This window comes from Oncorhynchus nerka, linkage group LG24 (genome assembly GCF_034236695.1).
Source record: "Oncorhynchus nerka isolate Pitt River linkage group LG24, Oner_Uvic_2.0, whole genome shotgun sequence".
NCBI lineage: Eukaryota > Metazoa > Chordata > Actinopteri > Salmoniformes > Salmonidae > Oncorhynchus > Oncorhynchus nerka.
In genome coordinates this window covers 7,704,417-7,731,659 of record NC_088419.1, presented here as the reverse complement: position 1 = coordinate 7,731,659, position 27,243 = coordinate 7,704,417, and the positions used below count along the sequence as shown (strand labels likewise).

General features: G+C 47.0%; 1 protein-coding gene across 2 annotated transcripts in view; it reads right to left on the bottom strand.

Annotated features, from left to right (window-relative positions):
- emilin1a (elastin microfibril interfacer 1a) overlaps positions 1 to 26,442 on the bottom strand; it is an 81,753-nt gene extending 55,311 nt beyond the window's left edge. For both annotated transcript variants that reach the window (XM_065008582.1, XM_065008583.1), the window contains exon 1: positions 25,837 to 26,442. In XM_065008582.1, the coding sequence (XP_064864654.1) occupies positions 25,837 to 25,982 (146 nt within the window). In that variant the 5' untranslated portion in view covers positions 25,983 to 26,442. The remainder of the gene's footprint in view (positions 1 to 25,836) is intronic.
- Between the last annotated feature and the right edge of the window lie 801 nt (positions 26,443 to 27,243).

Sequence of the window (27,243 nt, the reverse complement as noted above, 5' to 3'; positions counted from 1 at the left end):
TGCTACTCCTACTGCTCTCTCTTCGTCTGCCCACGTGTTCTCGCACACCCCGAGAGCTTCTGGTCAGCGGGGTGGTGGCACCGGGATCCTCATCTCTCCCAAGTGGTCATTCTCTCTTTCTCCCCTTACCCATCTGTCTATCGCCTCCTTTGAATTCCATGCTGTCACAGTTACCAGCCCTTTCAAGCTTAACATCCTTATCATTTATCGCCCTCCAGGTTCCCTCGGAGAGTTCATCAATGAGCTTGATGCCTTGATAAGCTCCTTTCCTGAGGACGGCTCACCTCTCACAGTTCTGGGCGACTTTAACCTCCCCACGTCTACCTTTGACTCATTCCTCTCTGCCTCCTTCTTTCCACTCCTCTCCTCTTTGACCTCACCCTCTCACCTTCCCCTACTCACAAGGCAGGCAATACGCTCGACCTCATCTTTACTAGATGCTGTTCTTCCACTAACCTCATTGCAACTCCCCTCCAAGTCTCCGACCACTACCTTGTATCCTTTTCCCTCTCGCTCTCATCCAACACTTCCCACACTGCCCCTACTCGGATGGTATCGCGCCGTCCCAACCTTCGCTCTCTCTCCCCCGCTACTCTCTCTCCTCTTCCATCCTATCATCTCTTCCCTCTGCTCAAACCTTCTCCAACCTATCTCCTGATTCTGCCTCCTCAACCCTCCTCTCCTCCCTTTCTGCATCCTTTGACTCTCTATGTCCCCTATCCTCCAGGCCGGCTCGGTCCTCCCCTCCCGCTCCGTGGCTCGACGACTCATTGCGAGCTCACAGAACAGGGCTCCGGGCAGCCGAGCGGAAATAGAGGAAAACTCGCCTCCCTGCGGACCTGACATCCTTTCACTCCCTCCTCTCTACATTTTCCTCTTCTCTCTCTGCTGCTAAAGCCACTTTCTACCACTCTAAATTCCAAGCATCTGCCTCTAACCCTAGGAAGCTCTTTGCAACCTTCTCCTCCCTCCTGAATCCTCCTCCCCCCTCCTCCCTCTCTGCAGATGACTTCGTCAACCATTTTGAAAAGAAGGTCGACGACATCCGATCCTCGTTTGCTAAGTCAAACGACACCGCTGGTTCTGCTCACACTGCCCTACCCTGTGCTCTGACCTCTTTCTCCCCTCTCTCTCCAGATGAAATCTCGCGTCTTGTGACGGCCGGCCGCCCAACAACCTGCCCGCTTGACCCTATCCCCTCGTTTCTTCTCCAGACCATTTCCGGAGACCTTCTCCCTTACCTCACCTCGCTCATCAACTCATCCCTGACCGCTGGCTACGTCCCTTCCGTCTTCAAGAGAGCGAGAGTTGCACCCCTTCTGAAAAAACCTACACTCGATCCCTCCGATGTCAACAACTACAGACCAGTATCCCTTCTTTCTTTTCTCTCCAAAACCCTTGAACGTGCCGTCCTTGGCCAGCTCTCCCGCTATCTCTCTCAGAATGACCTTCTTGATCCAAATCAGTCAGGTTTCAAGACTAGTCATTCAACTGAGACTGCTCTTCTCTGTATCACGGAGGCGCTCTGCACTGCTAAAGCTAACTCTCTCTCCTCTGCTCTCATCCTTCTAGACCTATCGGCTGCCTTCGATACTGTGAACCATCAGATCCTCCTCTCCACCCTCTCCGAGTTGGGCATCTCCGGCGCGGCCCACGCTTGGATTGCGTCCTACCTGACAGGTCGCTCCTACCAGGTGGCGTGGCGAGAATCCCCATACCACGTGCTCTCACCACTGGTGTCCCCCAGGGCTCTGTTCTAGGCCCTCTCCTATTCTCGCTATACACCAAGTCACTTGGCTCTGTCATAACCTCACATGGTCTCTCCTATCATTGCTATGCAGACGACACACAATTAATCTTCTCCTTTCCACCTTCTGATGACCAGGTGGCGAATCGCATCTCTGCATGTCTGGCAGACATATCAGTGTGGATGACGGATCACCACCTCAAGCTGAACCTCGGCAAGACGGAGCTGCTCTTCCTCCCGGGGAAGGACTGCCCGTTCCATGATCTCGCCATCACGGTTGACAACTCCACTGTGTCCTCCTCCCAGAGCGCTAAGAACCTTGGCGTGATCCTGGACAACACCCTGTCGTTCTCAACTAACATCAAGGCGGTGGCCCGTTCCTGTAGGTTCATGCTCTACAACATCCGCAGAGTACGACCCTGCCTCACACAGGAAGCGGCGCAGGTCCTAATCCAGGCACTTGTCATCTCCCGTCTGGATTACTGCAACTCGCTGCTGGCTGGGCTGTGCCATTAAACCCCTACAACTCATCCAGAACGCCGCAGCCCGTCTGGTGTTCAACCTTCCCAAGTTCTCTCACGTCACCCCGCTCCTCCGCTCTCTCCACTGGCTTCCAGTTGAAGCTCGCATCCGCTACAAGACCATGGTGCTTGCCTACGGAGCTGTGAGGGGAACGGCACCTCAGTACCTCCAGGCTCTGATCAGGCCCTACACCCAAACAAGGGCACTGCGTTCATCCACCTCTGGCCTGCTCGCCTCCCTACCACTGAGGAAGTACAGTTCCCGCTCAGCCCAGTCAAAACTGTTCGCTGCTCTGGCCCCCCAATGGTGGAACAAACTCCCTCACGACGCCAGGACAGCGGAGTCAATCACCACCTTCCGGAGACACCTGAAACCCCACCTCTTTAAGGAATACCTAGGATAGGATAAAGTAATCCCTCTCACCCCCCCCTTAAAAGATTTAGATGCACTACTGTTCCACTGGATGTCATAAGGTGAATGCACCAATTTGTAAGTCGCTCTGGATAAGAGAGTCTGCTAAATGACTTAAATGTAAATGTAAATGTAAACTACGCCACTCAGTCCTCCTCTATTGTAAACTACCCCACTCAGTCCTCCTCTATTGTAAACTACCCCACTCAGTCCTCCTCTATAGTAAACTACCCCACTCATTCCTCCTCTATAGTAAACTACCCCACTCAGTCCTCCTCTATAGTAAACTACCCCACTCAGTCCTCCTCTATAGTAAACTACCCCACTCAGTCCTCCTCTATAGTAAACTACCCCACTCAGTCCTCCTCCATAGTAAACTACCCCACTCAGTCCTCCTCTATAGTAAACTACCCCACTCAGTCCTCCTCTATAGTAAACTACCCCACTCAGTCCAGTCCTCCTCTATAGTAAACTACCCCACTCAGTCCTCCTCGATAGTAAACTACCCCACTCAGTCCTCCTCTATAGTAAACTACCCCACTCAGTCCTCCTCTATAGTAAACTACCCCACTCAGTCCTCCTCTATAGTAAACTACCCCACTCAGTCCTCCTCTATAGTAAACTACCCCACTCAGTCCTCCTCTATAGTAAACTACCCCACTCAGTCCTCCTCTATAGTAAACAATCCCACTCAGTCCTCCTCTATAGTAAACTACCCCACTCAGTCCTCCTCTATAGTAAACTACCCCACTCAGTCCTCCTCCATAGTAAACTACCCCACTCAGTCCTCCTCTATAGTAAACTACCCCACTCAGTCCTCCTCTATAGTAAACTACCCCACTCAGTCCTCCTCTATAGTAAACTACCCCACTCAGTCCTCCTCTATAGTAAACTACCCCACTCAGTCCTCCTCTATAGTAAACAATCCCACTCAGTCCTCCTCTATAGTAAACTACCCCACTCAGTCCTCCTCTATAGTAAACTACCCCACTCAGTCCTCCTCTATAGTAAACTACCCCACTCAGTCCTCCTCTATAGTAAACTACCCCACTCGGTCCTCCTCTATAGTAAACTACCCCACTCAGTCTAGTCCTCCTCTATAGTAAACTACCCCACTCAGTCCTCCTCTATAGTAAACTACCCCACTCAGTCCTCCTCTATAGTAAACTACCCCACTCAGTCCTCCTCTATAGTAAACTACCCCACTCAGTCCTCCTCTATAGTAAACTACCCCACTCAGTCCTCCTCCATAGTAAACTACCCCACTCAGCCCTCCTCTATAGTAAACTACCCCACTCAGTCCTCCTCTATAGTAAACTACCCCACTCAGTCCTCCTCTATAGTAAACTACCCCACTCAGTCCTCCTCTATAGTAAACAATCCCACTCAGTCCTCCTCTATAGTAAACTACCCCACTCCTCAGTCCTCCCTCCTATAGTAAACTACCCCACTCAGTCCTCCTCTATAGTAAACTACCCCACTCAGTCCTCCTCTATAAAAACTACCCCACTCAGTCCTCCTCTATAGTAAACTACCCCACTCAGTCCTCCTCTATAGTAAACTACCCCACTCAGTCCTCCTCTATAGTAAACTACCCCACTCAGTCCTCCTCTATCGTAAACTACCCCACTCAGTCCTCCTCTATAGTAAACTACCCCACTCAGTCCTCCTCCATAGTAAACTACCCCACTCAGTCCTCCTCTATAGTAAACTACCACACTCAGTCCTCCTCTATAGTAAACTACCCCACTCAGTCCTCCTCTATAGTAAACTACCCCACTCAGTCCTCCTCCATAGTAAACTACCCCACTCAGTCCTCCTCTATAGTAAACTACCCCACTCAGTCCTCCTCTATAGTAAACTACCCCACTCAGTCCAGTCCTCCTCCACTACTTCTTTGGCAGTGATTCCAGCCAATTAGTGTCCCTCTAGGGTCCAGCAGACTCTGGCCTTGGAACTGGAAGTTCTAACGGACAAACAGTTCCTCGTTACAGGAATCTCCAACAGCATTTCTTCTTCTCTCTCTATGATGTTAAACACCTTGATCCACCCCAACTCCCCCCTGACTCCACCATTCCTGTGTCTGAATGGGTTTATCCTCTCTCCCCCTCGCTCTCTCTCTCTCTCTCTCTCTCCCCCTCACTCTCTTTCTCTACCCTTCTCTCCCCCTTCTCTCCCCCTCTCTCTTTCTCCTGCTTTCTCTTTCTCCTGCTTTCTCTCTCTCTCTCTCGCTCTCTCTCCCCCTTTCCCCCTCTTTCTCCCCTCTCTCTCTCCCCTTTTCTCCCCCTTCTCTCTCTTTCTATCTCCCCCTCTCTCCCCTCCCCTTCTCTCTCTCCCCCTCGCTCTCCCTCCCTGCTCTCTCTCCCTCCCCCTCTCTCTCAATTCAATTCAAGGGGCTTTATTGGCATGGGAAACATGTGTTAACATTGCCAAAGCAAGTGAAGTAGATAATAAATAAACAAGAATAAATAATGACAAACATTACACTCACAAAAGTTCTAAAATAATAAAGACATTTCAAATGTCATATTATGTCTAAATACAGTGTTGAAACAATGTAAAAAGCTTTCTTTAATTTTGGGTCAGTCACAGTGGTCAGGTATTCTGCCACTGTGTACTCTCTGTTTACGGCTAAATAGATGTATAGTTTCTCTCCAATGTGTCAAGTAATTATCTTTTTGTTTTCTCATGATTTGGTTGGGTCTAATTGTGTTGTTGGCTCTCTCCCTCTCTCACTCCCACTCTCAGCCTCTCTCTCTCTCACTCCATGCCTCTCTCTCTGTCACTCCCAGCCTCTCTCTCTCTCACTCCCACTCCCAGCCTCTCTTTCTCCCACTCCCAGCCTCTCTCCCTCTCTCTCACTCCCAGCCTCTCTCTCTCTCACTCCCACTCCCTTCCGCTCTCTCTCTCACTCCCAGCCTCTCTCTCTCTCACTCCCAGTCTCTCTCTCTTTCTCTCACTCCCAGCCTCTCTCTCTCTCACTCCCAGCCTCTATCTCTCCCACTCCCACTCCCACTCCCAGCCTCTCTCTCTCTCACTCCCAGCCTCTCTCTCTCACACTCCCAGCCTCTCTCTCTCACTCCCAGCCTCTCTCTCTCACTCCCAGCCTCTATATCTCTCACTTCCACTCCCAGCCCCCTCTCTCTCACTCCCAGGCTCTCTCTCTCTCACTGCCACTCCCAGAGTCTATCTCTCTCTCACTCCCACTCCCAGCCTCTCTCTCTCACTCCCAGGCTCTCTCTCTCTCACTCCCACTCCCAGCCTCTCTCTCTCTCACTCCCAGGCTCTCTCTCTCTCACTCCCACTCCCAGCCTCTCTCTCACTCACTCCCAGCCTCTCTCTCTCTCACTCCCAGGCTCTCTCTCTCTCACTCCCACTCCCAGACTCTATCTCTCTCTCACTCCCACTCCCAGCCTCTCTCTCTCACTCCCAGCCTCTCTCTCTCACTCCCACTCCCAGCCTCTCTCTCTCTCACTCCCAGTCTCTCTCTCACTCCCACTCTCAGCCTCTCTCTCTCTCACTCCCAGCCTCTATATCTCTCACTCCCACTCCCAGCCCCACTCTCTCTCACTCCCATCCCCGCTCTCTCTCTCTCCCACTCCCAGCCTCTCTCTCCCACTCCCAGCCTCTCTCTCTCTCTCACTCCCAGCCTCTTTCTCTCTCACTCCCACTCCCAGCCTCTCTCTCTCTCACTCCCACTCCCAGCCTCTCTCTCTTCCACTCCCAGCCTCTCTCTCTCTCTCTCTCTCTCTCACTCCCAGCCTCTCTCTCTCTCTCTCTCTCACTCCCAGCCTCTATATATCTCACTCCCACTCCCAGCCTCTCTCTCTCTCACTCCCATCCCCGCTCTCTCTCACTCCCACTCCCAGCCTCTCTCTCTCCCACTTCCAGCCTCTCTCTCTCCCACTCCCACTCCCAGCCTCTCTCTCTCCCACTCCCACTCCCAGCCTCTCTCTCTCTCTCTCTCTCTCTCTCTCTCTCTCTCCTCCCAGCCTCTTTCTCTCTCACTCCCACCCCAGCCTCTCTCTCTCTCACTCCCACTCCCAGCCTCTCTCCCCCACTCCCAGCCTCTCTCTCTCTCTCTCTCTCACTCCCAGCCTCTCTCTCTCTCTCACTCCCACTCCCAGCCTCTCTCTCTCTCTCACTCCCAGGCTCTCTCTCTCACTCCCACTCCCAGCCTCTCTCTCTCCCCACTTCCAGCCTCTCTCTCTCCCACTCCCAGCCTCTCTCTCTCACTCCCAGCCTCTCTCTCTCTCCCCCACTCCCAGCCTCTCTCTCTCTCCCACTCCCAGCCTCTCTCTCTCTCTCTCTCTCTCTCTCTCTCTCTCTCTCACTACCAGCCTCTCTCCTTCTCACTCCCACTCCCAGCCTCTCTCTCTCTCACTCCAACCCCCAGCCTCTCTCTCTCACTCCCAGCCTCTCTCTCTCTCACTCTCACTCCCAGCCTCTCTCTACCACTCCTAGCCTCTCTCTCTCTCCCACTCCCAGCCTCTCTCTCTCACTCCCACTCCCAGCCTCTCTCTCTCTCTCTCTCTCTCTCTCTCTCTCTCTCTCTCACTACCAGCCTCTCTCCTTCTCACACCCACTCCCAGCCTCTCTCTCTCTCATTCCAACCCCCAGCCTCTCTCTCTCACTCCCAGCCTCTCTCTCTCTCTCTCCCTCACTCCCAGCCCCTCTCTCTCTCACTCCCAGCCTCTCTCTCGCTCCCTCCCTCACTCCCAGCCCCTCTCTCTCTCTATAACATGAAATTCTACATTCAGACAACTGCGTTCCAATAAAAATATTAATGAATCCAGATATCCAGGGTGAAATCACTCACCGCTGTAGGAAACCCCCCATCAAAGACATGGAGTCGGACTGTTATTTGTTTTTCCAGACTGTCTACTAGCTGGGGATTTATGGTTCTTTGAAATTCAGAAATTATATCTGAAGAAATTCCAGCCACTACAAACAACAAACTATTTTCGGTCTGAGTAACCCAAGCATGCGACAAGATATTTGAAAGAGAAATTATTAAATGTTTAATGTTTACTCTTGAGCTGTTTGACGTTGTCGGCCTCTGTCTACTCTAGGGACATTCTGCAGCTCATCTAATGGCAGGGGTTTAGTATCTGAACGACCCCTGGGAGGGGTTTAGTATCTGAATGACCCCTGGGAGGGGTTTAGTAGCTGAATGACCCCTGGGAGGGGTTTAGTAGCTGAATGACCCCTGGGAGGGGTTTAGTAGCTGAATGACCCCTGGGAGGGGTTTAGTAGCTGAATGACCCCTGGGAGGGGTTTAGTATCTGAACGACCCCTGGGAGGGGTTTAGTAGCTGAATGACCCCTGGGAGGGGTTTAGTAGCTGAATGACCCCTGGGAGGGGTTTAGTAGCTGAATGACCCCTGGGAGGGGTTTAGTATCTGAATGACCCCAAGGAGGGGTTTAGTAGGTGAATGACCCCAAGGAGGGGTTTAGTATCTTAATGACCCCTGGGAGGGGTTTAGTAGGTGAATGACCCCTGGGAGGGGTTTAGTATCTGAATGACCCCTGGGAGGGGTTTAGTAGCTGAATGACCCCTGGGAGGGGTTTAGTATCTGAATGACCCCTGGGAGGGGTTTAGTATCTGAATGACCCCTGGGAGGGGTTTAGTATCTGAATGACCCCTGGGAGGGGTTTAGTATCTTAATGACCCGTGGGAGGGGTTTAGTAGGTGAACGACCCCTGGGAGGGGTTTAGTAGGTGAATGACCCCTGGGAGGGGTTTAGTAGGTGAATGACCCCTGGGAGGGGTTTAGTAGCTGAATGACCCCTGGGAGGGGTTTAGTATCTGAATGACCCCTGGGAGGGGTTTAGTATCTGAATGACCCCTGGGAGGGGTTTAGTATCTTAATGACCCGTGGGAGGGGTTTAGTAGGTGAACGACCCCTGGGAGGGGTTTAGTAGGTGAATGACCCCTGGGAGGGGTTTAGTAGGTGAATGACCCCTGGGAGGGGTTTAGTAGCTGAATGACCCCTGGGAGGGGTTTAGTATCTGAATGACCCCTGGGAGGGGTTTAGTAGCTGAATGACCCCTGGGAGGGGTTTAGTATCTGAATGACCCCTGGGAGGGGTTTAGTATCTGAATGACCCCTGGGAGGGGTTTAGTATCTGAATGACCCCTGGGAGGGGTTTAGTATCTTAATGACCCGTGGGAGGGGTTTAGTAGGTGAACGACCCCTGGGAGGGGTTTAGTAGGTGAATGACCCCTGGGAGGGGTTTAGTAGCTGAACGACCCCTGGGAGGGGTTTAGTAGCTGAACGACCCCTGGGAGGGGTTTAGTAGCTGAATGACCCCTGGGAGGGGTTTAGTAGCTGAATGACCCCTGGGAGGGGTTTAGTAGCTGAATGACCCCTGGGAGGGGTTTAGTATCTGAATGACCCCTGGGAGGGGTTTAGTATCTGAACGACCCCAAGGAGGGGTTTAGTATCTGAATGACCCCTGGGAGGGGTTTAGTAGCTGAATGACCCCTGGGAGGGGTTTAGTATCTGAATGACCCCTGGGAGGGGTATAGTAGCTGAATGACCCCTGGGAGGGGTTTAGTATCTGAATGACCCCTGGGAGGGGTTTAGTATCTTAATGACCCCTGGGAGGGGTTTAGTAGGTGAACGACCCCTGGGAGGGGTTTAGTAGGTGAATGACCCCTGGGAGGGGTTTAGTAGGTGAATGACCCCTGGGAGGGGTTTAGTAGCTGAATGACCCCTGGGAGGGGTTTAGTAGCTGAATGACCCCTGGGAGGGGTTTAGTATCTGAATGACCCCTGGGAGGGGTTTAGTATCTGAATGACCCCTGGGAGGGGTTTAGTATCTGAATGACCCCTGGGAGGGGTTTAGTAGCTGAACGACCACTGGGAGGGGTTTAGTAGCTGAATGACCCCTGGGAGGGGTTTAGTAGCTGAATGACCCCTGGGAGGGGTTTAGTATCTGAATGACCCCTGGGAGGGGTTTAGTATCTGAACGACCCCAAGGAGGGGTTTAGTATCTGAACGACCCCAAGGAGGGGTTTAGTATCTGAATGACCCCTGGGAGGGGTTTAGTATCTGAATGACCCCTGGGAGGGGTTTAGTATCTGAATGACCCCTGGGAGGGGTTTAGTAGCTTAATGACCCCTGGGAGGGGTTTAGTAGCTGAATGACCCCTGGGAGGGGTTTAGTATCTTAATGACCCCTGGGAGGGGTTTAGTATCTGAATGACCCGTGGGAGGGGTTTAGCAGGTGAATGACCCCTGGGAGGGGTTTAGTATCTTAATGACCCCTGGGAGGGGTTTAGTAGGTGAATGACCCCTGGGGGGGGTTTAGTATCTTAATGACCCCTGGGAGGGGTTTAGTATCTGAACGACCCCAAGGAGGGGTTTAGTAGGTGAATGACCCCTGGGAGGGCCCAAATATGACGGGCCACTGAGAGGCCTGTAAAAATATAAATTACAAAGTCAGAAGTTTTTACTAACCTTTAGATGACCTGACCAGAAAATCAACTAGACATGCTGGCAGCTTTTGACTAGGGCCCAGAGTTGTTCCTGGTGTGGGGGGTCAGGAAAAACTCCTCCAATGCTTTATTTATTTATGTTTTGGGTCTATAATTGCTGATTCAGCATATAATTAACTTCCTGCAGCTCCCTCTCCAATCCCCAGAGCTCCAATAGTCTTTACTGTGGGATGATCATACTCTCACGTTCATGCTTACTCAGATGGTTGTGTTCAGGCTGGGATCATTATAGCTTTTGTCCCAAATGGCACCCTATTCCCTATATAGTGCACTACGTTTGACCCGGGCGCATAGGGAATAAGGTGCAATTTGGTACACACCCATTATTTTTCTAGTGCAGTAAGTCAACCAGGGCAAAGCCTTACACCTGCCAGAGAGATCATTTCATTCCCTATTAAAAGTTACTCAAACTGAACAAAAATATACACTCAACATGCCAGTGGCGCAGAGGTCTTAGGCACGGCATCTCAGTGCTAGAGGCGTCACTACAGATCCCGGTTAGATTTCCAGGCTGTATCACAATCGGCCGTGATTAGGAGTCCCATATGGCAGTGAACAATTGGCCCAGCGTCGCCCGGGTTATGTTTTGGCAGGGTTCGGCCGTCATTGTAAAAAATAATTTGTTCTTATTAACTGACTTGCCTAGTTAAATAAATAAAACAAATCTCTGATTTTACTGAGTTAAAGTTCATATGAGGAAATCAGTCATTTGAAATAAATTCATTAGGCCCTATTCTATGGATTTCACATGACTGGGCAGGGGTGTAGCCATGGGTGGGCCTGGGAGGGCATAGGCCCACCCACTGGGAAGTCAGGCCCACCCACTGGGGAGTCAGGCCCACCCACTGGGGAGTCAGGCCCACCCACTGGGGAGTCAGGCCCACCCACTGGGGAGTCAGGCCCCCCACTGGGGAGTCAGGCCCACCCACTGGGGAGTCAGGCCCACCCACTGGGGAGTCAGGCCCACCCACTTGGGAGTCAGGCCCACCCACTGGGGAGTCAGGCCCACCCACTGGGGAGTCAGGCCCACCCACTGGGGAGTCAGGCCCACCCACTGGGGAGTCAGGCCCACCCACTTGGGAGTCAGGCCCACCCACTGGGGAGTCAGGCCCACCCACTGGGGAGTCAGGCCCACCCACTGGGGAGTCAGGCCGAGTCAATCAGAATAACTTTTTCCCCACAAAAGGTTTTTTATTACAGATAGAAATACTCCTCAGTTTCATCAGCTGTCTGAGTGGCTGGTCTCAGACCATCCCTCAGGTGAAGAAGCCGGATGTGGAAGTGCTGGACCGGCACTTGTTACACATGGTCTATTGTGTTATTGACTGCCCCTGTGTGTGTAATATGTTATACTGCGGTCAACAGGGTGTGTGTGTGTGTGTGTGTGTGTGTGTGTGTGTGTGTGTGTGTGTGTGTGTGTGTGCGTGTGCGTGTGTGCGTGCGTGTGGCTATGGAGCTGAACATCGACACTACAGCTCATCATCATTCCTGAAAGGGAAACTTCACCGCTGTACAGTATTTGGGGTGTTTTTCCAGTCTCCCATAGTGGAGACTGCTGAGGGGAGAACGGCTCATAATGATGGCTAGAACGGAGCGAATGGAAACCATGTGTTTGATACCATTCCACTGATTCCACTCCTGCCATTACCACCAGCCCGTCCTCCCCAACCAAGGTGCCACCAACCTCCTGTGCTCGTGACTGATGAGATGGTGTTCCATTCATAATTATGACTGATGAGAGGGTGTTCCATTCATAATTATGACTGAGGAGAGGGTGTTCCATTCATAATTATGACTGATGAGAGGGTGTTCCATTCATAATTATGACTGAGGAGAGGGTGTTCCATTCATAATTATGCACTATAAACTTTATTGAATTTTTGAGCCAGGAGATGTTCAACCAATGACGCCATTGGTTGATTGAGCCTGCTGTCTAATCTAGAACTGAATGGAGCCGTGTTTTGTAGCAATTATTGTGGCCTTTGTGTTTTGCCAATTTGCACGATTACTCTAGTAGATATGGTTGTTCAGTAGAGCCATTGGACTTGTCTCAACAATGTATATGCCAGGACATTGCAGGATAACTGGGTTGACTCATTTTCCCTGGCTCTGTAAATACTACAGCCTGACGGGAGTCCTACTTCATTGTTCCCACCCTCAAAAGGCAGGCTTTTCAAAAATGGGAGCAATACTAGTTTACAGGTTTAATGGAAGCTACAGTATGTTACCATGCACTGTCTATCTGAGACCGCTAAATAATTAGCGACAATGGCTGCTTCTGATGATTCCTCTTACCACGAAGAGCTGGACGATTAAACATTTGTTTATGTTTTTTTATTTATTTTTTACATAGGAACATACAGCACTATTTATTAGAGCCAGAATACACTGAAGAGGAGTTAAGACTGAAAAAATAATAATTGTGAGACCAGCAATTATTATAATATATATATATTATATATTATATTATATAATATATATATAATTATTATTGGCGGCAGCCTAGACCAGGACTCAGGAGGGTAAATGATAAACAAGTTATTTGTTTTGCTGTCGGTAGCTAGCTAGCAATATAAGCTCTAGTTTTACACTTGGCAGTGATGTTCAGTACAGTACAATTTGGTGATTGATTCGACCATAACGGGGTTGCTAGTACCACTACAAGGCAAGCTAGCCAAGTTTAGCTAGCTAGCTAGCGGTGCATTTGCTATACATGACATTTACTGTAGTCTAACATTATAGCTAGCTAGCTAACTAGCCTAGCTAGCCTCAGTGCCTCTCAAGGAGACGCGTTCTGTCTCCTAGAGATTAACGTACTTTAGTGCGAAAAGTGAAAATCGATCCCAGAACGACAGCAAAGGACCTTGTGAAGATGCTGGAGGAAACAGGTACAAAAGTATCTATATCTACAGTAAAAACGAGTCCTATATCGACATAACCTGAAAGGCCGCTCAGCAAGGAAGAAGCCACTGCTCCAAAAACGCCATAAAAAAGCCAGACTACGGTTTGCAACTGCACATGGATATATTGAAGCAACGTCTCAAGATATCAGTCAGGAAGTTAAAGCTTAGTCGCAAACAGGTCTTCTAAATGGACATTGAACCCAAGCATACTTGCAAGCAAAGTTGTGGCAAAATGGCTTAAGGAAAACAAAGTCAAGTTATTGGAGTGGCCATCACAAAGCCCTGACTTCAATCCTATAGAAAATTTGTGGGCAGAATTGTTAAAGCGTGTGCGAGCAAGGAGGCCTACAAACCTGACCCAGTTACACCAGCGCAGTCAGTAGGAATGGGCCAAAATTCACCAAACTTATTGTGGGAAGCTTGTGGAAGGCTCCTCGAAATGTTTGACCCAAGTTAAACAATTTAAAGGCAATGCAACCAAATACTAATTGAGTGTATGTAAGCTTCTGACCCACTGGGAATGTAATGAAAGAAATAAAAGCTGAAATAAATAATTCTCTCTGCTATTACTCTGACATTTCACATTCTTAAAATAAAGTGGTGATCCTAACTGACCTAAGACAGGGAATTTTTATTAGGATTAAATTAAACTGAGTTTAAATGTATTTAGCTAAGGTGTATGTAAACTTCCGACTTCAACTGTATTTGCTATAGTGACAGACTAATCTTCTGTTTTATTGAAACATGCCAACTAACTCAAGTTTTAAAAGCACCATCATTTGTTTTAGCAGTATGACTGAAGCTAGTTTATCCAAATAAGTTTCATCATCACAATAAATTGATACAAAAGTTGAAGTCAGCACTTTCTTGGTTTCTGATGCAGCTGGAGTCATTTAGTTGTGTACTTGTCAGTAAAACAAAATCTACATTTTCTCAAATTTTCTCTACTTTTGCATATTTTTAATACTGAACGTTTTCAGATCTTCAACCAAAACCTAATATTAAATAAAGGGGAACCTGAGGGAACAAATAACACAACAATGACATATTTTTTTAATAAACAAAGTTATACAACACCCATTTCCCCTGTGTGAAAAAGTAATTGCCCCTTTATACTCAATAACTGGTTGTGCCTCCTGTAGCTGCAGTGACTCCAACCAAACACTTCCTGTAGTTGTTGATCGGCCTCGCATATCGCTGTGGAGGAATTTGGGCCCACTCTTCAATGCAGTACTACTGTAACTCAGTGACATTTGTGGGTTTTCAAGCATGAACTGCTCGTTTCAAGTCCTGCCACAACATCTCAATTGGGAATATGTCTTGACTTTGACTAGTCCATTCCAAAACTTCAAATTTGTTGCTTTTTAGCCATTTTCATGTAGACTTGATTGTGTGTTTTGGATCATTGTCTTGCTGCATGACCCAGCTGCGTTTCAGCATCAGCTCACAGACAGATGGGCCTGACATTCTCCTGTAGAAATATCTGATACAGAGAAGAATTCACGGTTCCTTCAATGATGGAAACTCGTCCAGGTCCTGAGGCAGAAAAGCCAAACCCCAAACCATCACACTACCACCACCATGCTGACCCCAAACCATCACACTACCACCACCATGCTGACCCCAAACCATCACACTACCACCACCATGCTGACCCCAAACCATCACACTACCACCACCATGCTGAACCCAAACCATCACACTACCACCACCATGCTGGACCCCAAACCATCACACTACCACCACCATGCTGACCCCAAACCATCACACTACCACCACCATGCTGACCCCAAACCATCACACTACCACCACCATGCTGACCCCAAACCATCACACTACCACCACCATGCTGACCCCAAACCATCACACTACCACCACCATGCTGACCCCAAACCATCACACTACCACCACCATGCTGGACCCCAAACCATCACACTACCACCACCATGCTGACCCCAAACCATCACACTACCACCACCATGCTGACCCCAAACCATCACACTACCACCACCATGCTGGACCCCAAACCATCACACAAAACCACCACCATGCTGACCCCAAACCATCACACTACCACCACCATGCTGACCCCAAACCATCACACTACCACCACCATGCTGACCCCAAACCATCACACTACCACCACCATGCTGGACCCCAAACCATCACACTACCACCACCATGCTTGACCATTGGTAGGAGGTTCTTACTGTGGAATGCAGTGTTTTGGTTTTCACCAGACATAATGGGACCCATGTCATCCCAAAAAATTATACTTTTGACTCATCTGTCTATAGAACATTCTTCCAAGAGTCTTGATGATCATCCAGAACACAACATCTCAATCCTACTTGTTTTTTTGGGTTAATGGCACCTGGTTTAGCAGGCTTTGGAGCTGTGGCGATGTTGGCAGGGATGTTGAGTTTTGGGGAGCTGTGACTCAGGCTCGTTGTAGACAACCGTCTGGTCGTTTTCTGCACTCCACAGTCAGGTGGACAAGCCTCTCGTACACTTTCTTAACCACCCACTGCTTTGGAAGAAGATTTGTTTCTACTGCAAGTCCCCTGGAAAGACATGAAGCCGTATCATGAGGATGTGGAACACATGAAGCCTGATCATGAGGATGTGTAAAACATGAAGCCTGATCATGAGGATGTGGAGCACATGAAGCCTGATCATGAGGATGTGTAAAACAAGAAGCCTGATCATGAGGATGTTTAAAACATGAAGCCTGATCCTGAGGATGTGTAAAACAAGAAGCCTGATCATGAGGATGTGTAAAACATGAAGCCTGATCATGAGGATGTGTAAAACATGAAGCCTGATCATAAGGATGTGTAAAGCATGAAGCCTGATCATGAGGATGTGTAAAACATGAAGCCTGATCATGAGGATGTGTAAAGCATGAAGCCTGATCATGAGGATGTGGAACACATGAAGCCTGATCCTGAGGATGTGGAACACATGAAGCCTGATCCTGAGGATGTGGAACACATGAAGCCTGATCATGAGGATGTGTAAAACATGAAGCCTGATCACGAGGATGTGTAAAACATGAAGCCTGATCATGAGGATGTGTAAAACATGAAGCCTGATCATGAGGATGTGTAAAACATGAAGCCTGATCATGAGGATGTGGATCACATGAAGCCTGATCATGAGGATGTGGAACACATGAAGCCTGATCATGAGGATGTGGAACACATGAAGCCTGATCATGAGGATGTGGAACACATGAAGCCTGATCATGAGGATGTGTAAAACAAGAAGCCTGATCATGAGGATGTGGAAAACATGAAGCCTGATCATGAGGATGTGGAACACATGAAGCCTGATCATGAGGATGTGGAGCACATGAAGCCTGATCATGAGGATGTGTAAAACAAGAAGCCTGATCATGAGGATGTTTAAAACATGAAGCCTGATCCTGAGGATGTGTAAAACATGAAGCCTGATCATGAGGATGTGCAAAACAAGAAGCCTGATCCTGAGGATGTGTAAAACAAGAAGCCTGATCATGAGGATGTGGAACACATGAAGCCTGATTATGAGGATGTGGAACACATGAAACCTGATCATGAGGATGTGTAAAACAAGAAGCCTGATCCTGAGGATGTGGAACACATGAAGCCTGATCATGAGGATGTGGAACACATGAAGCCTGATCATGAGGATGTGTAAAACATGAAGCCTGATCATGAGGATGTGTAAAACAAGAAGCCTGATCATGAGGATGTGTAAAACATGAAGCCTGATCAAGAAGATGTGTAAAACAAGAAGCCTGATCATGAGGATGTGGAGCACATGAAGCCTGATCATGAGGATGTGTAAAACATGAAGCCTGATCACGAGGAACACATGAAGCCTGATCATGAGGATGTGGAACACATGAAGCCTGATCCTGAGGATGTGGAACACATGAAGCCTGATCCTGAGGATGTGGAACACATGAAGCCTGATCCTGAGGATGTGGAACACATGAAGCCTGATCCTGAGGATGTGGAACACATGAAGCCTGATCCTGAGGATGTGGAACACATGAAGCCTGATCCTGAGGATGTGGAACACATGAAGCCTGATCCTGAGGATGTGGAACACATGAAGCCTGATCCTGAGGATGTGGAACACATGAAGCCTGATCCTGAGGATGTGGAACACATGAAGCCTGATCCTGAGGATGTGGAACACATGAAGCCTGATCCTGAGGATGTGGAACACATGAAGCCTGATCCTGAGGATGTGGAACCATACAAGAAACCATGTTCATCAGTAAACAACAACAAAGATGTTACAGTAGACTGGTATGTGCTTTGTTACTCAGAGTAAATAATGGGGTGTTGCGATGGGCTGTTACCAAAGATGTGAAAAGTTTGTGGGTGGGGGGTGACTGGTTGACAGTCTAGTTGTGTATTTTTGTGTATGAGCGCCGACAACATAGTGGATAGGCTAGATGAGCATACTAACAGCCTCTCTCCCTCATTCCAAACAACTGGCTACATGGGTGTGACAAGTTTGAAACACTTGGCTTGTGTGTTTTAGTGATTTTGTTTTCTCAAGAGGGGATTGTGCTTTCATAAATACATTTGGCTGTTCTGGCTTATTTCAAAGTCGGATGATGTTGATCTTGAGTTCATTCCAGGGTGAAAGCTTTCATCCAATGTGTCTACAGGCTCTGTACAACTGAAGCCGGTGTCCAGGTCAGTAGCAGGATTAGTCTGTAGGACACACAGTAGTCAGTGATTATCCAACATGTTACTACATTGTCCCCATCAATACACACTCAAACATGGTACTATACCCACCCACACATCTCGTGTCAATAGTTCATGCATACTAACCTTCACACACACACACACACATACCCACCCCAAACAGACACGGGTCAGTCAATTTTCTCCAATTGAGACTTCAAGCCTGAACAATCAACTAAGCCTCCAAACATACAGAGAAAACTACAGTGGAAGTTATAGCCTACTTGTAAACACCCCAACTATGACAATAAGACACAGATCATGTTTATGCCCATAGTTTCAGTATATTTATTTGCTCATAATGGATCATCATGGAAAGATTTTGTAGATTTTAGTATGTTTTTAGAAGGTGACTTAGAAGGTGACTTACACTAAGTTCCCTGTGCTGAGCTTGATGTTGACGCCTCGGCAGATGTTCATGGGATCAGACTCTAAATAGAACAAATAGTCACGTTAGCCTCAGCGGTAGTTAATAAAGCTAGCGAAGCTAACGTTAGCTTGCAAAGTTACAAATCACATCACCGGATTAGCAGCTGGCTAATTACAATTATATGCTTTGGAATGTCTAGCCAGTGTACTATGAAAGCTAGCTAGCTATATTTTGGTATAGATGAACAAATGTAGTTAGCTAGGTAGTTAAGTTAGCTAGCTAGTTAAGTTAGCTAGCTAGTTAAGTTAGCTAGTTAACTTAGCTAGTTAAGTTAGCTAGCTAGTTAAGTTAGCTAGTTAAGTTAGCTAGTTAAGTTAGCTAGCTAGTTAGCTAGCTAGTTAAGTTAGCTAGTAAGCTACGTTACCTCAGCTCGACTTCTTTCCTGCTGATCTGATGTTGGCTGATCGGATGCCTTCCTCTTTGACATGAAGGGGAAAATGGATGGAATAGCATCACTTTCCAAAGTTCGACGACATGGCAACCCCATCAGTTGAGACTTCAGGTCCGTTTAGAAATCCTCTGGCTGAAAGCTACGAACACTGAATTTTGTTTTTTTACAAATATTTCTCACGTCAACTGGATACACGTCCACGGGGCGGCACTACGTCCTGAAATACCTATGAATTCAGAATATTCTGGTTTGCTTTAAACCAGGAAATGTAGCTGGCCCGTTTCTACCGGTGAGATTTGGGAAGAAATGACTTTTTTTTTTTTTAAATGACACCTATTTTAATACCATGATAAGGGTGATATGCAGTGATATAGAGCAGTGGTGAGATGTCCCTTTAAGGGTGGGAACATGGCCAACCATATTAACCAGAATAGACTGAAGGATAGGGGAAGGTAATGCTACAACAAAGAGATGAGTGCAGAGGAATGTCAATCCTTCTGTAGGCTGTGGGAATGCGTCCCCAATGGCACTCTGTTCCCTTCCACTACTTTTGGGTCCTATGAGACTGGTCAAAATTAGTGCACCGTGCGGGGGGAATAGGCTGCCATTTGGGACTCAATCTTGATCTTAGTTTAGACTTCAAGGGGGTTGCACTGTGTCCAAGAGGAATTCAATGAATTTAGAAGAGAGGAGATGATCTTTGAACTATGACCTAGAGGTCATGGCTTGGTCAGGCCCTGGTGTCCTTGTAAAGATCAGCAGGGGCTCACTCTCTTGCACACACTCTCAAAATACCTTACAAGCATCTCTGCCCCTCTTTCTCTCCATCTTTCTCTCTCTCTCTCTCTCTCTCTCTCTCTCCATCTCTCCATCTCTCCTGTCTGTCTGTCTGTCTGTCTGTCTGTCTGTCTGTCTGTCTGTCTGTCTGTCTGTCTGTCTGTCTGTCTGTCTGTCTGTCTGTCTGTCTGTCTGTCTGTCTGCGTCCTCCCCCAGCAGGAAGGGTAGCCTATCCTCATCAGAGAGCATTTCAAATTTGGGGTAATGACACTCTCTAATTGTTTAATTTTTTTACATTTTGTCAGGAAATGCAGCTCTGTCTCAGGTTCTGCTGTTGTGCTGTGGTTGCACAGCCTTTCCTCTACAGGGTGCCAGGTTTTCCTGTGTCTAACCTTCTCAATGGCAAGGCTGTGGTCACTGAGCCTGTACTCTGTCAAGGTTTTTGTAAGGTTTTGATCAGTAACCAGGGTCAAATAGTTAGCCACGGTGGACTGTCGATTTAGGGACAGATAGCACTGCATTTTGCTTTGTGCTTGTGCTTGTGTTTCCCAATAAGTAATGTAGTTTTATTTTGACTCTGTTGTAATTTGGTTTATTCTGATTGATTGGATGTTCTGGTCCTGAGGCTTCAGTGTGTTAGTAGAACAGGTTTGTGAATTCTGCCCTGCATGCATTGCTTGTAGTTTCCTTAGGACATGTAGGACATGAAGGAGAATCTTACAGAACTCTGCATGCAGAGTTTCAAAGGGGTGTTTGTCCCATTGGGTGAAATCTTGTTTTGCAAGTGGACCCACACACACCTCGCTGCCATAAAGTGCAATTGGTTCAATTACACATTAAATTCGTTTTAGCCAAATTGTAATAGGTATTTCAATTTGAATTTCTTTTTTAATGGCGTAGAATGCCTTGCGTGTTTTCTCTGTCAGTTCATTGACTGCATCATTAAGGTGTCCAGGTGAGCTTATTTTTCAACCTAAGTCATTATAGTGTGTGCAGTACTTAATATATTTTGTACCAATTGAGAACTTTGGTCTAATACCCTGCAATCTGGATCTCTCTCTCTCTCTCTCTCTCTCTCTCCCCCCCCTCTCTCCCTCTCTCTCTCCCTCCTTCACTCAAGCTTGCTCTCTCTTACAAACACACACTCTCTCTCTCTAATGTCTCTGGCCTCCCTCAGACAGTTAGGGACAGCAGCTTCCGTCCAAAAACTCCCTCACTGTTTAGCCGGAGTGTTAGCTAAAATATACACTGTGTGTATGATAGCAAAGTTTGCTGACATTATTTTTATACACCTTACATCAATGCGGACAGAGGTTTTTGGGCTGAATTGTAGCCTTGTATGGAGGTGTATTTATATTTTAGGATCTTGAAAAAAACCAGCCGATTTCTCTTTATAATCGTGGATGAGCATAGGTCTCTCAGAGGACAAAAGATAAAAAATTCATTATACATTTAATTCACTATTTGTATTGTGTTTCATGTTCTGTGTTCTGTGTTCTGTGTTTTGTGTTTTGTGTTTTGTGTTCTGTGTTCTGTGTTGTGTTTCATGTTCTGTGTTCTGTGTTCTGTGTTTTGTGTTTTGTGTTTTGTGTTCTGTGTTCTGTGTTCTGTGTTTCATGTTCTGTGTTCTGTGTTTTGTGTTTTGTGTTTTGTGTTCTGTGTTCTGTGTTTCATGTTCTGTGTTCTGTGTTCTGTGTTTTGTGTTTTGTGTTTTGTGTTCTGTGTTCTGTGTTTCATGTTCTGTGTTCTGTGTTTTGTGTTTTGTGTTCTGTGTTTTCTGTTCTGTGTTCTGTGTTTCATGTTTTGTGTGGACCCCAGGAAGAGTAGCTGCTGCTTTTGCAAAAGGCAATGAGGATATAAAATAAAATACCAAATACCAATTAACTTCAAGAATTAACATCATACAGTACCAGTCAAAGGTTGGGACACATCTACTCATTCAAGGGTTTTTCTTTATTTGAACTATTTTCTACATTGTAGAATAATTGTGAAGACATCAAAACTATGAAATAACACCTGAGTGGTTCAGCGTTCTAAGGCACTGCATCTCAGTGCTTGAGGCGTCACTACAGACCCTGGTTCGATTTCAGGCTGTATCACAACCGGGCGTGATTGGGAGTCCCATAGGGCGGTGCACAATTGGCCCAGCGTCGTCCGGGTTTGGCCGGGGTAGGCCGTCATTGTAAATAAGAATTTGTTATTAACTGACTTGCCTAGTTAAATAAAAATAAATAAATGAAATAACACGTAATCATGTAGTAACCAAAAAAAGTATTAAACAAATCAAAATATATTTTATATTTGAGAATCTTCAAAGTAGCCACCCTTTGCCTTGATGACAGCTTTGCACACTCTTGGCATTCTCTCAACCAGCTTCATGAGGTAGTCACCTGGAATGCATTTCAATTAACAGGTATGCCTTGTTAAAAGTTAATTTGTGGAATTTCTTTCATTCAGCGTAATCAGTTATGTTGTGACAAGGTAGGGTTGGTATACAGAAGCTAGCGCTATTTGGTATTTGGTTGTTTGGTCTGATGAGTACAAATTTGAGAATTTTGGTTCCAACTGCCGTGTCTTTGTGAGACGCAGAGTAGGTGAACGGATGATCTCTGCATGTGTGGTTCCCTCCGTGAAGCATGGAGGTGTGAGGGTGTGGGGGTGCTTTGCTGGTGACACTGTCGGTTATTTATTTAGAATTCAAGGCACACTTAACCAGCATGGCTACCACGGCATTCTGCAGCGATACGCAAAACCATCTGGTTTGCGCATAGTCCACTATCATTTGTTTTTCAACAGGACAATGACCCAACACACCTCCAGGCTGTGTAAGGGCTATTCGACCAAGATGGAGGGTGATGGAGTGCTGCATCAGATGACCTGGCCTCCACAATCACCCGACCTCAACCCAATTGAGATGGTTTGGGATGAGTTGGACCATAGAGTGAAGGAAAAGCAGCAAACAAGTGCTCAGCATATGTGGGAACTCCTTCCAGACTGTTGGAAAAGCATTCCAGGTCAAGCTGGTTAAGAGAATGCCAAGAGTGTGCAATGCTGTCATCAAGGAAAAGGGTGGCTACTTTGAATAATCACTTTATAACACGTTTTTAGCTACAACATGATTCCATATGTGTTATTTCATAGTTTACGGTCTTCACTATTATTCTACAATGTAGAAAATAGAAGAAAAAAATAAAGAAAAACCCTTGAATGAGTAGGTGTGTCCAAACTTCTGACTGGTACTGTATATGACACAGTCATCCTCATAAGTCAAGATGAAATCTAACTAACTGTTAACTAAATAAACTGACAGGCGAGTAGAAGAGCCCTGAGATCATGAGTCATACGTTTGTAATAAAACTCTACTTATGGAATACTTCACACATCTGTCAAAACACATCTCAGAGTTCAAACAGATGTCTAAGCGGTAGCACAAAGGGCCAACAACATTCCTTCCTCTAACGCAGTAGCAGCCCTGCGGGCTACGTCTTAAATTACACCCTATTCCCTGTCTAAGTACACTACTTTTGACCAGGGCTCTGGGTTAAAAGTATGCCACTATAAAAGGAGGGTGTGCCAGTTGGCACACAGCCCTTGGGTTCTGGGTAGCTACTCCTCTTCTCTTCTCAGTCCAGTGATTTTCACCAGGGAGTGCAGTTAAAGACGTTTGAGTCGGATTGTCTGGCCTCCATCCCACCGACCGACACTGACTGACTACGTGACGGAGTAGAGTAATACAGTACCCAGTAGCAGAGTGTAGGGGGGTGGTCAGACCCGTTTACAGTACCCAGTAGCAGAGTGTAGGGAGGTGGTCAGACCCGTTTACAGTACCCAGTAGCAGAGTGTAGGGAGGTGATCAGACCCGTTTACAGTACCCAGTAGCAGAGTGTAGGGAGGTGGTCAGACCCGTTTACAGTACCCAGTAGCAGAGTGTAGGGAGGTGATCAGACCCGTTTACAGTACCCAGTAGCAGAGTGTAGGGAGGTGATCAGACCCGTTTACAGTACCCAGTAGCAGAGTGTAGGGAGGTGATCAGACCCGTTTAGTAGCAGAGTGTAGGGAGGTGATCACCCAGTAGCCAGTAGCAGTGTAGGGAGGTGGTCAGACCCGTTTACAGTACCCAGTAGCAGAGTGTAGGGAGGTGGTCAGACCCGTTTACAGTACCCAGTAGCAGAGTGTAGGGAGGTGGTCAGACCCGTTTACAGTACCCAGTAGCAGAGTGTAGGGAAGTGGTCAGACCCGTTTACAGTACCCAGTAGCAGAGTGTAGGGAGGTGATCAGACCCGTTTACAGTACCCAGTAGCAGAGTGTAGGGAGGTGATCAGACCCGTTTACAGTACCCAGTAGCAGAGTGTAGGGAGGTGAGTAGCAGAGTGTAGGGAGGTGGTCAGACCCGTTTACAGACCCGTTTAGAGTACCCAGTAGCAGAGTGTTGGTCAGACCCGTTTACCCAGTAGCAGAGTGTAGGGAGGTGGTCAGACCCGTTTACAGTACCCAGTAGCAGAGTGTAGGGAGGTGGTCAGACCCGTTTACAGTACCCAGTAGCAGAGTGTAGGGAGGTGGTCAGACCCAGTAGCAGTTTACAGTACCCAGTAGCAGAGTGTAGGGAGGTGATCAGACCCGTTTACAGTACCCAGTAGCAGAGTGTAGGGAGGTGATCAGACCCGTTTACAGTACCCAGTAGCAGAGTGTAGGGAGGTGGTCAGACCCGTTTACAGTACCCAGTAGCAGAGTGTAGGGAGGTGGTCAGACCGTTTACAGTACCCAGTAGGGAGGTGGTCAGAGTGTAGAGTGTAGGGAGTGGTCAGACCCGTTTACAGTACCCAGTAGCAGAGTGTAGGGAGGTGGTCAGACCCGTTTACAGTACCCAGTAGCAGAGTGTAGGGAGGTGGTCAGACCCGTTTACAGTACCCAGTAGCAGAGTGTAGGGAGGTGGTCAGACCCGTTTACAGTACCCAGTAGCAGAGTGTAGGGAGGTGGTCAGACCCGTTTACAGTACCCAGTTTACAGGTGGTCACCCAGTAGCAGAGTGTAGGGAGGTGGTCAGACCCGTTTACAGTACCCAGTAGCAGAGTGTAGGGAGGTCAGACAGACCCAGTTTACAGTACCCAGTAGCAGAGTGTAGGGAGGTGGTCAGACCCGTTTACAGTACCCAGTAGCAGAGTGTAGGGAGGTGGTCAGACCCGTTTACAGTACCCAGTAGCAGAGTGTAGGGAGGTGATCAGACCCGTTTACAGTACCCAGTAGCAGAGTGTAGGGAGGTGGTCAGACCCTTCAGACCCTAACAGTGTTTTATATAGAGATCAGAGCCTAACAGTGTTTTATATAGAGATCAGACCCTAACAGTGTTTTATATAGAGATCAGACCCTAACAGTGTTTTATATAGAGATCAGACCCTAACAGTGTTTTATATAGAGATCAGACCATAGCTAGCAGACTCTCTCTCTCTCTCTCTCTCTGCGTCTCTTTCTCTCTCTCTGTCTCTCTCTCTCTCTCTGTCTCTCTCTCTGTCTCTCTCTCTCTCTGTGTCTCTCCCTGCGCATCTCTCTGCATCTCTCTCTCCCTCTATCTCTCTGCGCCTCTCTCTCTCTCTCTCTCTGCGTCTCTCTCTCTCTCCCTGCCTCTCTCTCTCTCTCTTTCACACACGCTCCTCATTTCATTTTAAGGGTACTCCGGGTGAAGTGGCCTCCACAGGGTCCCCTAAAGCTCAGCTCCATTACAGGCATGACAATAATAGCCATGCTGTCAGTAGGATCAGGGGAGTCATACTACTGCACGTGTTGCTTCCCTGTTGGCGGCTTAGCTTCAAATAGGACTCCCATTACATTGTCATCAACTGTAAGATATGATTATAGGCCACACACTACAGACTGACGTTTCCCAAATAGTTTCCAAAACGATGTTATAAAGCACCAACTACTGTTTCAGGGGTGGCAGGTAGCCTTGTGGTTAGAGCGTTGGGCCAGTAACCCGAAAGGTTACTGGATCGAGTCCCAGAGCTAACGTGGATGTCAATTAGTTGAATGCATTCAGTTGTACAACTGACTAGGTATCCCCCTTTCCCCTTCCTGGTTGTTTCTCAATTACTGTAGTACAGTATCACTGGACTGTGTTGGAGGGAACAGTATCATATATCCTATACATTCAGCATTTGTGGGATTGCCCAATGTTTCTCAAGATACTGAAAACTAAAAGCCTTAAATGCCTCCTATTTCCATATATGTAGCGAGTAAATATGTTAGCTCCGAAGATCAGGAGGCTTGGCGAGACTAGGAAACTTTATTGCGCACTCCGGATAAAGTGGTGGAAATTGTATACCGTTCAACAGTTCTGTTACTTCTGTAGACTCATATTGCAAGTATCATCAACAGTGACTGGTTATTATGGGATAATAAAGTATACGTTACCTGTGCCTGCTCGCTACTCTCCCCCCATTTGGACTGGATTGGCTCAGAGCGGGTTGGAGATTGTTCAGCGAGGGATTCGAAGACGCACGCCAAATGACTCCAGGTAACGTCAACGATAAAAACAGGTACACAAGCGACGATTCCATTTTGGGATTCAAAGATATATTAAGCAGTTTTTCAAAATAAGTCCGTCATCTCTCTGTCATCTGTCCCAAAACCATCAAAAAAAAAGTTACGCGGGGGGTTATGAAGCACGATAAATGAGTTGTGAAACAATGAAGGTAACACTACACATATATATATTTGTTTTAATATACGTTGTATTTGAAGAGTTTGATGTAGTTTTGGTGAAGAGAACCGTTACTTTCTCGTCAAGTCACTGCATTTCATAAAGTTCGCGGTTGTTGTGTACCGTTATCCTGAAACGTGAAGTGAAAAAATAATATTACGTCTTGGAGTATAAAGTGGTCGTCATCATTGTCATGCGAGGATGGTGCGCGTTTGATCCATCCTCACTCCTCTCCTCTCATGCTTAAGCTCCCTCTCTCTCTCACACACACACACTCAATCGCTCTCTCTCCCCTCGCTCTTTCCACTCACTCTTTTCTCTCTCTGTCGGTTTCTTCTCAGACTCCCCCTTACCTCTGTCCACTTTGCAGTTCCTCCCTAAAAATCAACCAATTTTTTTTTCAAATACGTTTCCAAGAACGTATCATTTAGTACATCTAGTTTTGGGGATGAATGGCTTAGAAGTTACCCAACCAGAAGATGCTGACAAGGGAAAATCCTATTTTGTCTGTAGGCTACAGGATGGACTACAGTTCAACAAGATACAGTAGTGATGATGACATAAGTAGTCATGATGCACTACTTATCTCAATGAAACATATATATTTTTTGTTGTTATCATTGAAACGCCAATAGATTGGCTACTACTATTGTTACCATGCTGCAGGCAGCACTATATTGGTACAATGAGGGAGAGAATATCTTAACTTGAAGTCCTCTTCAAAATGTTCTGTTTTCTGATTATATGAAAATTATAACCTATCTAGTATCTCTAGAACTGGAGTTCCATAAACCTTTGCATCATAGAATTAGTAAATTACAATTAGAATTAGAATGAGTCAATTAGAATTAGAATTAGTCAATTAGAATGAGTGAATTAGTAAATTACAATTAGAATTAGAATGACTAAATTAGAATTAGAATGAGTAAATTAAAATGAGTAAATTAGAATTAGTAAATTAGAATTAGAATTAGTAAATTAGATTTAGAATGAGTAAATTAGAATTTGAATTAGTGAATTACAAGAGAGTTCTAACTGCACAATGCCATGTAGTTTTCATACAGTGGCAACAGTATAGTGCAGAGAGCGTGTCTGGCATGGTTGGACTGTTTACCCTT